The 13,597-nt window shown below is 40.7% G+C and overlaps 1 protein-coding gene across 1 annotated transcript in view; it reads left to right on the top strand.

Annotated features, from left to right (window-relative positions):
- The window catches only part of arhgef3 (Rho guanine nucleotide exchange factor (GEF) 3), a 230,507-nt gene that overhangs the window by 74,538 nt on the left and 142,372 nt on the right, over positions 1-13,597 (top strand). Inside the window, exon 2 of the mRNA XM_052017800.1 lies at positions 937-1,003. Coding sequence (XP_051873760.1) covers positions 937-1,003 — 67 coding nt within the window. The remainder of the gene's footprint in view (positions 1-936; positions 1,004-13,597) is intronic.

Below are 13,597 nucleotides of genomic sequence, written 5' to 3'. Positions count from 1 at the left end.
TCTTCACTGCTGAGTTTTAGGATTTCATTGAGCATATTGTCTGCTCTTAAGGTCTTGTTATTCTGAGTTAGAATATGGCCTTCACGACCACTTTTTTGGTCAGGAGTGGCAGAAGACCAGCCTGAATAGGCTGCTGTGGCATGGAGTCAAGAGCTTCTTGCTGAGTAGCAGCAGGGGAGATCTTTGCAGTGTTCCTTCCAATGGACATTGACTGCCTCTCTGTCCTTGATTACTTCACCCTCATTCTTGGTTCTCGTTGGAGTGGGCCGAGAGTATTTGGGCCACAGATGGTTTTTATAGCACTGAGAACACAGGTTTATTCTTGGCATATCAGAAGTGTATATTTGTTTAGTTAACATTTATAAGGAACAAATTTGGAATACTACTACAAATAAAATGCATACAGGATCAGACCAAAACAAAAAAGGTCTAAGTTTACTGTCTTAAAATTCTTTATACAAAGAGTGATTAGATTGAATAGTATACAAAAATAGTATAAGAAAAAAAGCCTAAAGTAATTGTAACCTTTGCATGCCATGATAAGCAACTTTTGGAAATGTGTACATTTAGAAGATGGATGTGTTGTCTCATGGACATCCAATCTGTGATCTTTGGGAGGTCTTACAAAATTAAAAACTAGTGTTCTTTCCCACCTCACTAAGTAAGGTGCAAAATAGCTGTAAAAAGGACTATTGTTTTTATGCCATACATTATAATTACAACCCTAAATTGCAAAAGCCATTTTAAGACTTTTTTTTGCCTTATCCCAGGTTTCTGTTAAATTCCATCTCCACAGATGGAATGACAAATGCAATAGATGCAGACTTACTGTATTTGTCGTCCCATCCATGACACCATTTGAACTTTAAATCTATTGTTTGAAATTTGGAGAATGATTTGATTGTAAACAATCCCCATTTTCTTTTTGTTTCCCAGGCCTACCTTACAGGAAGGTAGCACCTCTTCCCTGCTTTCTGTGGTCAGTGGCTGGAACTTCAAGGGGGTAAGTGCATCATGACTTTGACTACACTTTTAGAAAAGAGTCATGGGCTGGGATATTATCATAATTGCAAGTCTCTACCAGGTCCAATAAAATATTGCAAAGTCTCAGTGTATGCAGTGAATAAGTATGGATTACATTGACTGTTATGTAAACAAATATTGCTGTCATCTTTCACACGGTAAGATCTCTTACTGTTAAGAAAGAGCATTTAACGTGGTTTTGAAGTTACAATTTGAGCATCAGGTGTGAAGGGCAGGAAAGAATGTTGGCCAGGTTGTTTCCCTTCAAAAATGCCACATAATCTTTAATCTACATGTGAGCCAGTGGAACAGATGGATCAGACCTTGATTTAATATCTCAGTCAACAGCCTGAAGAATAAAATCATCTCAATGTGTGACATTGGCTTGAATCAGTAGTATCTGTTTTCTTTCTTTCCACATTTCTTAAATATGTATTGTACAGTCACAATTAGTTTAAGTTTGTACTTCCATTCACTGCCCTTGCATTAAGTTATAAGTACTGACAATTCCACGATGTTCCAAATTTCTATTAATCCATCAATGGGGCAATAAGATGGAGAACAACTTTTCTTCCAAAATTTCACGCCATGACACACCAAACAAGCCAGACGGTAAGTAGCATTAATGTGAACAGGACTCAGTTGCCTGACTTAATGAGCTAGAAGACCTGGGTTCAAATCCACATGGGTGGTAACTTTAGCACTATTGGCCTAAATTATGCACCTGATTTCTGGAATGAGATTTGAACTCTCTGTCCTCTGAATTAGAGATGAGTGCACCAAATGAACTAAACTAAGTTGAGGCATACTTTACAAAATGTAATTTATTTGCCAACAATGCTTTCACAATGTTATTCATCTCTGCTCACCTTCAAAGTACATCAATCTGCAGGTTCTACAGATGAATAATAGTAATGCCCTGTTTCTGTAAAAAAAAATAATCATGTGTTTCTAATTTCTGGTGCTCTAGTGTTAACAACATTGCAACAGACAATTTTTGTTTCACTTTATGATTCTTCCCAAGATAGGAACCCAGGTTCACAGACCCTGGTTCAATCCTGAGCTTGGGTGCTGTCTGTGTGGAGTTTGCATGTTCTCCCTGTGACTGCATAGGGGTGCTCTGGTTTTATCACACATCCCAAAGGCGCGCAGGTCAGTGAGTTAGTTGGCCACTATAAATTGCCCCTAGTGTGTAGGTGAGTGGTAGAATCTGAGGGGAGGTTGGTGAGGATGTGAGGAAATTTAAAAAATGGGTTGTTGATGGTCAAAGTGGGCTCTGTGGGTCATTGACCTGTTTCTGTGCTGTATCGCTCTTTGTATCTATGACTAATCACATGACATGCCTTCAGGGGTGGCACAACGATGCAGTTAGTAGAACTGATGTCTCACAGTGCTGGAAGCCCAGGTTCATTCCTGACCTTGGGTGATGTTTGTGTGGTGTTTGCATGTTCTCCCTCTGAACGTGTGGATTTCTTCCCACAGCCCAAAGACACTGGGATTGTAATTGGCCACTGTACATTGCTTCTAGTGTGTAGGTGATGGTAAAATCTGGGGGGAGTGAATGACAATGTGGGGAGAATAAAAATGGGATTAATGTAGGATGAGTGTAAATGGGTGGTTGATAGTCAGCATGGACTTGCTGGACCGAAGGGCCTGTTTCTGTGCTGTATCTGTCTATGACACTAAGAATAGTCTTATCAAGTGATTGTCTCGATGTATGTGCTGGTGGTGGACTATAATGCTTTCAGGAGGAGTGAAACTGGGACTTCTATAAAATGTCACATCAGTGCTAAATGATGGAAGTGGCTAATTTTCTGAGTCCCTGAACTGCCAAACTGGATATCATTATTTTATATGTCTTTACCATGCAAGTATTTTTTCTATGTTAGAAATCAATCTCAAAAAAAGCCTTATTTCATAACTTCTTTGTTCATTCAGCTCCAATAACAAAATGTGAAAAATAGACTGACAGAAAATGAGTAAGATTTGTAACTTTAGGATAACACTGTTGGCTCAATTAATGGAGAGTGTGTTGTGACTGGGGTATTTTAATTCGCATTCTGGGCAACTCCCACTAAATTTGAATTCAGCTCTGAACTATGTGACATTCACATGTGAGTAATTGGTGCCACAACTTGTGCAGTAGGTAGGAAACGTAGATGCTATTAACGTTAGATGAAAGAACCTTTGACTTTCTTAATTTTCACACTGCTGACAATGAGATGCCTGCATTGTTGCCAGACATACTAACACTTCAGGGAAGTGAAATCGAAATCTGTACTTTGATTTGCGTTCAAGAACAATTAATGCTTGAAAATGAGTAAAGTGCTTTTGGGGTTGTGATATGATTTATTGGAAGGTGCCATTGATAAGTGTCCAACTTAAGCAGTACCAGGAAATATTTCTGCTTGGACTTTATGTAGTTGCACATATATAGCAATGAGAACCTGTGACAGGGTATGCAGCTCTCTTTGGTAAGTATCTGGTATCCCATCGATTAGGCTCAACTATTCCAGGTATAGTACTCCTTTTCTACTGGAAGAAACTCTTGTGCAGAAGAAAAATCATTCCAACCCACCCTGTAATTTATCTGCATCAATTTTCACTTACTATCCCTAATCAAATATTTCCTCTTAGCATACAAAGATCTGTTGTTGAATATAATCCATCAAGGACAAGCATGTCACTTAATTAATATAATCTCTTCAGAAATGCACTTTCTTCACATGTGGTTCTGCGTTCCTCTACTCAGAATGCCTTTAAGATCTGTAGAAGCATGCAGCAAGTGCTTTAACTGTGGAGTCACCTTGTGTGAAGCCAATGCTGCAGTTTTTGTGAAATTGGCAGTGTTAAAGGCTTCCTTAAGGAGCAAATGCCAAAACTGCTTTCATTGCTTCATTTTCACTTGGAAAAAAAGGTTACACTCCAAAGGTCTTAAGATAAAATTGAAGAAAACTTTGTTATGCTTTTACAAGAAGAACATCTTTGTAGATAAGGGAGAATTGAGTTGCCTCTCTTATCTGCAATGTGGCATTGACATACAAATTCATCATTTCATTCTCATGTGGTTCAGTAAAATCCCCACACTTAATTTTCTCCCTCTTCGTATGAGTCAGTATCTAAATATTCCTGGTTCATCCTCAGTTTTGCGACATTTGCTGCTATTTCTGTTGCCTACTAGTCCCTCCAACTGAATTGGGTCTTGCAGCAGATTGTTTTGAAGAAGAACCTTTAGCCCAAACACACTGTTATCTCTGTGTAAATTCTGACTAGCTACCATAGAACAATACAGGCCCTTCGGCCCACCATGTTGTGCCGCCCTAAAAAACGCACCTAAGACTATCTAACCCCTTCCTCCCACATATCCCTCTAACTTAAATTCCTCCATATGCTTGTATAACAATCTCTTGAACTTGTCCAATGTATCAGCCTCCACCACCACCCCAGACAGCACATTCCATGCACCAACCACTCTCTGGGTGAAAAACCTCCCTCTGACATCACTTTTGAACTTCCCACCCAATACCTTAAAGCCATGTCCTCTTGTTTTGAGCATTGGTGCCCTGGGAAAGAGGCCCTGGCTGTCCACTCCATCCATTCCTCTCAACATCCCGCACACCTCCATAGCTGTTGAATGTTTTTAGCATTTTCTCTTTTTAGTTCGTTTAACCTGAAGAAAACTTTCTTGCATGTGAGCAAACTCCTCCTGATCCAGTCTGTAAATTATATGGGCTAATCTGCACCTGCTGCCCCTCCTCAACCATAACTTTTCCAACATTCCCTCATTTTGCAGGGTCCCCATCACAAATCAGCAACTCATTTCACTAACAACAACTACTGCTGTCTTTAAAGAAATGTGAAGTGGCAGTGAAAACAAAATGATCCAAAGTTCTTCAACTGATGCAAAATCTCTGTCCAGCTGCACCTGGCCTTGCCAGGATTTTGTGTCTTGTGAAAGATGATTAATGTGATTTGATGGGATTATTGGCCATTTTCTGTCCTTTCCTAATCTTATGTATTGTTTTAACATGTGTAACATACCAACATTTTTAATCATAATGCCGTAGTAAAGAAAGATTGGCTATGGTGAACAGTAGAGTGATCTAATCGAGAACTTTTCAAAATGTTAAAAGATTAAAATGAAACTACATTAGGGGCATTTAAGAGACTCTTAGATAGACACATGAATGATAAAGAAATGGGGGCTATGTGGGAGAGAAGGGTTAGATAGATATTAGAGCGGGATAAAATGTTGGCACAACATTGTGGGCCGAAGGGCCTGTTCTGTGCTGTAGTATTTTATATGTTCTATGAAACCTGAATATCTGGGGGTTGGAGCTGGAAATATTCTGACTCTAGAAAAGCTGTTATTTCCTGTCCCTGGAAATCACTATGGCTCGGGGGCATCACTAGTGTAGACCTGTCCTCTGGCTGAGGTCCAACATAAGTCCCAGTCCTTGAGTTCATTTTGTAGAATTCAGAAATATGTATTTTGAATTTCTTTCTTGTAAGCTGCCTCCAGAGACTCTTCAGCCAGTAAAGAGATTGTGGGTCATGGCACTAGCTTCAGTCACTGTTTTCTCTGTGCATCCCTCCAGCTAATGGGCCAATAATGTAAAGAAAAATAATGTAATTGTCAAGGTAATGTAATCTAACTTGCTCAGCTTTTGTACCAAAGGGGCCAAAAAGCCACCTCTAAGCTGAACTTTTGAGATTCATTGAAAAGTGAGGTGGAAGGCCAGAGAAAATTCTGGGTTGGACCTGAAGCTTCACTGTTTACTCAGAGAGCACAGCATTATGTGGCAATGTAAAAGGATAGACTCTGGGGATAAAAGTCCAAACTAAGTGAGAGGGTGAACACTTAGCAGATTGAGTACAGTGGGGAAAAATGTGAGGTTATGCACTTTGGCAGAAGAAGCAGAAATACTGAATATTTTTAAAATGGTAATAGATTGCCCAATGTCACTGAAAGCATGCATGGTACAGCAGGGAATTAGGAAAACCTTTATCAGTAGAGGATTTAGTGGAAAATTAAGCTCATTTTACTGCAGTTATATAGGGTCATAGTAAAACCTGGAATGTTGTATACAATTTTGTCACTTTTCCTGCTATTGAGGAAGTGCAGCAAAGATTCAACAGACTGGTTCCTGGGATGGCAAGTTTGCCATATGAGGAGAGATTGAGTTGGCTAGGCCACTGCTCTCAAGAAACAATAAGAGAGGTAACTATATTGAAAATTAACATTCTTTGAGTGCTCATCAGGGTAGATGCACAGAGAAAGTCTCTCTTGGCTGGGGAACCTAGAACTAAGGTCACAGTCTCAAGATGGGTGGGGGGGGGAGGGGGGAGGCCGAGGCCATTTAGGCCCCAGGTAAGAGATTTCTTTATGCAGAGCATGTAAATCTGGAGTTCTTTACCCTGGAATGCAGTGGAGGCTCAGTCACTGATTGCATTCAGAACAGAGATCAATAGATTTCTGGATGTTAAAAGAATTGAGGGGTATGGGCATAGGGCAGGAAAATGATGAAGCAGATGATCAGTCATAATCTTGTTAAATGGTGGTGCTGTATCAAGAGACTGAGTGACCTGCTGCTGCTCCTATTTCTTTATGTTCTTGCTTTCTTATAAAATGAGTCTTCTCACCTTTTCACTCTTCCATGACTTTGGTAAATGTGCACTCTTGGAGATGAAGATCACGAAAATATTTCTTTCCAGGGTAGAAATGTCAAGTACTAGAGGATATGTATTTAAGGTGAGAGGGGGAAAGTTTGAAGGAGATATGCGGGGCAATTTCTTTTTACATAGATAGTGGAACGTGCCTGGCATAGGCTGCCGGGAGTATTTAAGAGGTTTATAGATAAGCACATGAATATGGAGGAATATGGTTCATGTCCAGGCAGAAGAGAATTAGTTTAATTCAGCATTGTGTTCAGTCCAGACATCAGGGGCGGAAGGGCCTGTTCCTGTGCGGTACTGTCCTATGTTCTGTAATGTGAAGAAGTGAATTTTAAAATGTTATCTAATTTAATCATACCATCGGTTATTGATCTTATCAGGCAAGATCAAGCAAGTTCCCTTAGACTTACGAGATGTGATTATGTAGCAATACTTACACAAAGATGTTAAATATAGTAAATATCTGAAAATGTTTTGCTGAAGATAGTCACATAAATTTGCTCACCAATGTATGGCTGCTGAAAGTCAGGAGGTTAGTCTAACAATCATGCTGTAAAGTGTAGAAACAAATGCAGAAAGCTTTAACCAAATTAAAACACAGATGTAATATTCAGAAACTTAACTCCATTTGGGCTGCATATCTCCTTTAATTATGTTATCCAAATCCCACAGTCTGATTTTAATTTTTTCCAACTCTCAAACCAAGTTATTTGGGCTAAGTGCTCAAGCACTCCCATATGCCAAAGATTAAATTACAAGACTGTTTATATAAGCCATGATTTTAACAAAGCAGAAATTTAGGAAGGTGGGTCTTGAGCATAAGCAGCATTAAGCCCAGGAGATCTTAGTTCCTGACTCGTCTGCATGACCCCGGTATGTTACCCAAAACTGTCAGGAAGTGGTGGCTCACCAGCAGCAGGAGTGGAGCATCAGACGGGAATCCACCTACAAAAACCAAAGGAACAGTTCCAGGAAGCCTTGTACTACCATGTATTTCAAGGAGATTCTCACAGTTGGTGATGGGGTGGATGTGATTGGCAACCCAGGTCTGGAATGGCCTAAACCTTTCTTGTGAGCTGAAGGGCCTGTTCCTGTGCTGTACTGTTCTATGTTCTATGTATATTTAAAATGTTTGGGTCCCTTTTGGCCCTGACTCTTGTTCCTGCTGGTATCACATGGAGGAATGTCATGGCAGATTCTCCACTACAGTCACTAGTTAAATTAGTACATTGGGTCCTGGGGACATATGAAGGGGGACCCTGTAGATTCCCACAGGATGTTCTTCAGTCAATAGAGAAAAGGTGGGTATTTTGGCAGGGTTGTCTCCCACACAACTTTAAGTTTCCTTGAGTGGACAGGGTTCAAAATCACCACTATTGATTTTTCTTTTCCATTCTTTTGGCATGACTCTCTTACCTTACAAGTTACATCATTTGTTTAATGTTTGGTTTAAATGTATTAATTACCAGGCTTATTTGGAACTGTTTCTAACTTGCCATATTTACAATTAACATTGTGCATAAAAAAATACTGGTATTAAACTGGTCACCTTTTCAAGAAAGTTGATTGGGCACCTTATAAATTGATTTTAAAGGATCCCTGTAGTTTAAAGCAAAATGTAGCATTTGAAATTTACTGTTCTGAGAGGTATTATTTTCAAATTCTTCCATCTGGGTGCTGTTTAAATCTGCCTAATTGCAGATTTGGTGCTTGTTTCCATTTCTTACTACTGTTTTCACTAGTGGGGTGTGCCTGCTATACTCCTGCTGCTAAACTCATGTAGAGGTTTGTTGTTGAGACCTCAGCTAATGCTAACAAAACAAAAAGGATGTACTTCTTGTTTTCCTTTGATCCTAATTTGTCTTCTGCCATTGCACGTAGAGGAAACAAAACTGTTCTTGTGCCAGTTTGAGGACAGTGTTGAGGACTGTGTACCAAAGAGGACAGTACGGATGTTCCCAAACCAAAAACCATGGATGAACCAGGAGGTCCACTCCCTACTGAAGTCGAGGACTGCTGCATACAAATCTGGTGATCCTGACCCGTACAAGAAATTGAGATGTGACCTTCAGAAAGCTATCAGGAATGCCAAGAGACAATACTGACTCAAAGTAGAGTCCCAGACCAGCCGTCAGTTATGGCAGGGCTTATATGCCATAACAGGCTACAAGACGAAGTCGGGCAGCATAGTTAACAACAACATATCTCTTCCTGATGAGCTTAACGCATTCTAAGCACATTTTGAACAGAAGGGAAGTGGATTGTCACCACCCACCCTGATAGCCTCCAATGCAACTGAACACGTGGTCACCGTTGAGGACATAAGATCAGTCTTCCGGAGAGTGAACACAAGGAAAGCATCTGGCCCAGATGGTATCCCTGGTCGTGTGCTCAGATCTTGTGCTGATCAGCTGGCGGAAATATTTTCAGACATAATTAACTTCTCCCTGCTTCAATCTCAGGTTCCCACCTGTTTTAAGAAGACCACTATTATCCCGGTACCGAAGAAAAGCAAGGTAACATGCTTTAATGACTACCGACCAGTGGCTCTGAAGTCCACCATCATGAAGTGCTTTGAGAGGCTGGTCATAGCATGCATCAACTCCAGCCTCTCAGACAATCTTGACTCACTGCAATTCGTCTATTGCTGAAACAGGTCTACAGCGGACGCCATCTCCCTGGCCCCACACTCAGCTCTGGAGCATCTGGACAATAAAGACACCTACATTGGACTATTGTTTATTGACTACAGCTCTGCCTTCAATACTATAATTCCAAGAAAACTTGTCACCAAACTCCAAGACCTAGGACTCAACACCTCTTTAACTGGATCCTTGACTTTCTGACCAACAGACCGCAATCAGTGAGGATAGGCAGCAATACCTCCAGCACGATTATTCTCAACACTGGTGCGCCACAAGGCTGCGTCATCAGCCCTCTACTCTACTCCCTGTACACTCATGACTGTGTGGCTAGATTCTGCTCTAACTCGATCTACAAGTTTGCAGATGATACCATCGTAGTAGGCCGTATCTCAAACAACGACGAGTCGGGGTACAGGAAGGAGATAGAGAGGTTAGTGGCATGGTGTCATGACAACAACCTTTCCCTCAATGTCAACAAAACTAAAGAGCTGGTCACTGACTTCAAGAAAGGGGGCGATCTACATCAATGGTGCTGAGGTCGAGAGGGTTGAGAGCTTCAAGTTCCTGGGAGTGAACAGCACCCATAGCCTGTCCTGGTCAAATCACATAGATGCCAGGGCCAAGAAAAATCACCAGCGCCTCTACTTCCTCAGGAGGCTAAAAAAATTTGGTTTGTCCCCTTTGACACTCACCAACTTTTATTGATGGACCATAGAAAGCATCCTATCTGGATGCATCACGGCTTGGTACGGCAACTGCTCTGCTTAGGACTGCAGAGAGGTGTCGACACAGCCCAGCGCATCACGGAAACCAGCCTCCCCTCCTTGGACTCTGCCTTTACCTCTCTCTGCCTTGGCAAAGCAGCCAGCATAATCAAAGACCCTACCCATCCAGGTCATCCTCTCTTCTCTCCTCTTTCATCAGGTAGAAGATAGTGCAGCCTGAGGGCACATACCACCAGGCTTGACAGCTTTTATCCCACTGTGATAAGATGATTGAATGGTTCCCTTATATGATGAGATGGACTCCGACCTCACGATCCACCTTTGACCTTGCACCTTGTTGTCTACCTGCACTGCACTTTCTCTGTAGCTGTGACACTTTACTCTGTACAGCTATTGTTTTTACCTGTACTACCTCAATAGACTCTGTACTAACTCAATGTAACTAAACTGTGTAATGAATTGACCTGTACAATCGGTATGCAAGACAAGTTTTTCAGTACAAGAGACAATAATAAACCAATACCAATATCAGTGTAAAGGCATAGTAATTTGATGGGACCATATAAGAACTCAATGAATCTTACTGAACCATTGGAAAACCTAACCTCATAACTGACAGGGAATATACCAGTGTTTTGGTTTCAGACTTGGGCTATGTTACAGAACAACAAAATTACGCCTCATTAATGCAATGTTTTTGACAAAAAAAGCCAAAGAGAGATCTTCCTCCTTATTGTGAACTCTTCAAATGAAAATATACTGCAAAATAACATGAGACATTTAATTTAAATATTTTGAATTGCCCTTCAACAAATGCCCAGCAATCTGTGTAATTCCATTGCAGTGTAAGCTGTTGATATCCACTGTTGAGTGAAAGAGTCTGACAGTTTTTATATTTATAAGATTATCTCTCATGCTAAACCACAGCAGTGTTTTACATTGTACATTTTCAGTCCCTTGCAGTTCCGTAAAAGTCATATTTTGATATGAAATATAACTTTCATCGAATAATTCCCATCAGTCTGCAACCACAACATCTGTTTAAAACATTTGGTATCTTTTGCTGTTGTGCCTTTAGATCGCAGCACTTCTAGTGGTCTCTAATTAAGTTTGAATTTAATTGTATTCTCTCTCCATCATCGAGTCATCTCTTAGAATAATTTTCAGGCAGCAATTTAGCCTCCCATTAAACATCCACAGGGTTTTCCTTTTGGATTGATATCTTTTGAATCAGGTTAGTTGTGGGTTCTTTAATGGGAAGACTGTCCACCCCCACAGGTCAACCAGCACTGCCAGTGAGCAGTTAGACAACCATGTATCAAATCAAGTCTAAAGTGACAACAGTATGTTTAAAGCTTTCAGTGGTGGTAGAAATGGGGAAAATTTACTGAAGATGTGAGAAATGGTAGTATTTGTAACTGATTACTTGTAGCTGAGCTCAGAATTCTATAATGACTCATTCAACCTTGGTGAAAGACCCAAGAGGAGCACTGAATCAGTGGTGAGAGAGTAGAGTTTGTCAGAGAAAGGAAGTAATGACTTGAATCTTCCTATTGCTCAATTGGAGGAAGCTGTGACTCATTGATGATGATGTTGGGAATGTAGTTTGACAAAACAGAGCTTGCTGTGGGGTCAAGGGAATTGTTGGCGAGCTGGGTGTTACCAGTGTATATCTGGAAGCTAATCTCATGCCTGCAAATGACGCCACAGAGTGATGACATCCAGATTTAATAGAATTACTTAGAATGAACTACATGAGCTCAGAGCATTCAGACCACCTGCCTCATGCTGGTGTTTATGTTCCACGTGAGCCTTTTCCCATCCTTCTTAATTTGTCTCCTTTCATTTATCATTTTATTCCTGGCTTCCTCTTAACTGCACCTGTAGTATTACTTTTGTGATAATGAACTCTAGATTTTAACCACTGAGTAGGGAATTTTATTCCGAACTCCCTTTGAATATAAAGTGACTAGTTTGTATTTATGGTTCCTCATATCATTCTGCTCCATGAACAAAAATGTCTTTTCTATAACCCATTCATAAATGTAATCAGATCAGCCCTTGACCAAAGGAGCACCAGCCTGTTTATGCTAGCACTGTATACAGTGCTAATTAAACCACAGCTTGAGTACTCTGTTCAGTTCTGGTCACCACATCCCAGGAAGGATGTGATTGCATTGGAGGGAGTAGAAAGGAAATTTGAGGATAAGGCCAGGACTGGAAAATTGTAACGAGGAAAGATTGAATAAATTGTTCTTTGGAGCAGAGGAGGTTGAGGGAAGACCTAATTGAAATGCATAAAAGTTATGAGGGGCCCAAATAGAGTAAGTAGGACAGAGTAATTTCCCTTAGCAAGGCAGTCTAAATTGCTAGAAAGATTAGAAGGAAGATGAGGAATTATTTTTACCCATGTGGTACGCGTGGGGGTGGAGAAAAGAGTCTGCGGATGCTGGAATCTGGAGCAACACACAAGATGCTGGAGGAACTCTACAGGTCAGGCAGTATCTATTGGATGGAAATTGATGGTCGATGTTTCGGATTGAGACCCTTCATCTGGACTGACTGGGACTCTGCTTGAAAGGATGATAGATGCAAAATTCCTCATTGCAGTTAAAAAAAAGTTCTTGGATGTGTACTTGAAAACCATAATCTGCAAGGTCATGCATTTAGACTGGAAGCTTGGAATATGATGAGTAGCTTGTTTACTTGGGTACAGAGAAATGACCAAGATAGCCACCTTCTGGGTCATACATTTTCCATGGGTTCCATAATTTAAAACTTCCCTATGTGAGAACCTCTTGATTCTAGAATCATCCTTGTAAATCATTTAATGAGAAAGAAGTGATGAAGAATAAATATCACAGAGTCTCCACTGGTAAAAGTGTGGAGATGATTGCTCCACTTGCAGTGGTAGGAGAACAACCACGCAAGACCAGCTTCACTGAGCATGGACAGTGGAGGAAAGGCAATGAAGAAAGCATGCATAGTACTGTGGAAATGCAGGAAGGTAATGGGGAAAATCCATGCTAGTCTGTTCCAGGGGATATCACACAATTTCAGTCATGGCAAAGTTGATAAAGTAGGCAGGACAGAAGGCCAAATGATCTTAGAGAAATGTTGTGATGATCTTTTTAAGGACTTTAGTGAGGCAATACAACATATAACGGTATAGCACAGATAGGTCCTTCAGCCCGTGATGTCTCTGATCACTATGATTCTAAATTAAAGTAATCCAATCTGTCTGTACGTGATCCATATCCCTCCATTCCCTGTCCGTTCATGTGCCTGTAAATGCCTCCTTAAATATCACTCTTTTACCTGCATTCATCACCCTCCCCACCCTCCATCACCTCTATGTTTTTAAAAAAATACTTACCTTGCACATTTCCTCTAAACTAACCCCCCTCACCTTAAACCTCTGCCCACTAGAATTTGCTGTTTCCACCCCGGGAAAAATACTCTGACTGTCTACCCTCTCATAATTTATAAACTTGTATCAGCTCTCCCCTCAGCCCACGAGAAAACAAT

This window comes from Pristis pectinata, chromosome 6 (assembly GCF_009764475.1).
Source record: "Pristis pectinata isolate sPriPec2 chromosome 6, sPriPec2.1.pri, whole genome shotgun sequence".
Taxonomy (NCBI): Eukaryota; Metazoa; Chordata; class Chondrichthyes; order Rhinopristiformes; family Pristidae; genus Pristis; species Pristis pectinata.
This window is presented reverse-complemented; position numbering and strand designations above follow the sequence as displayed.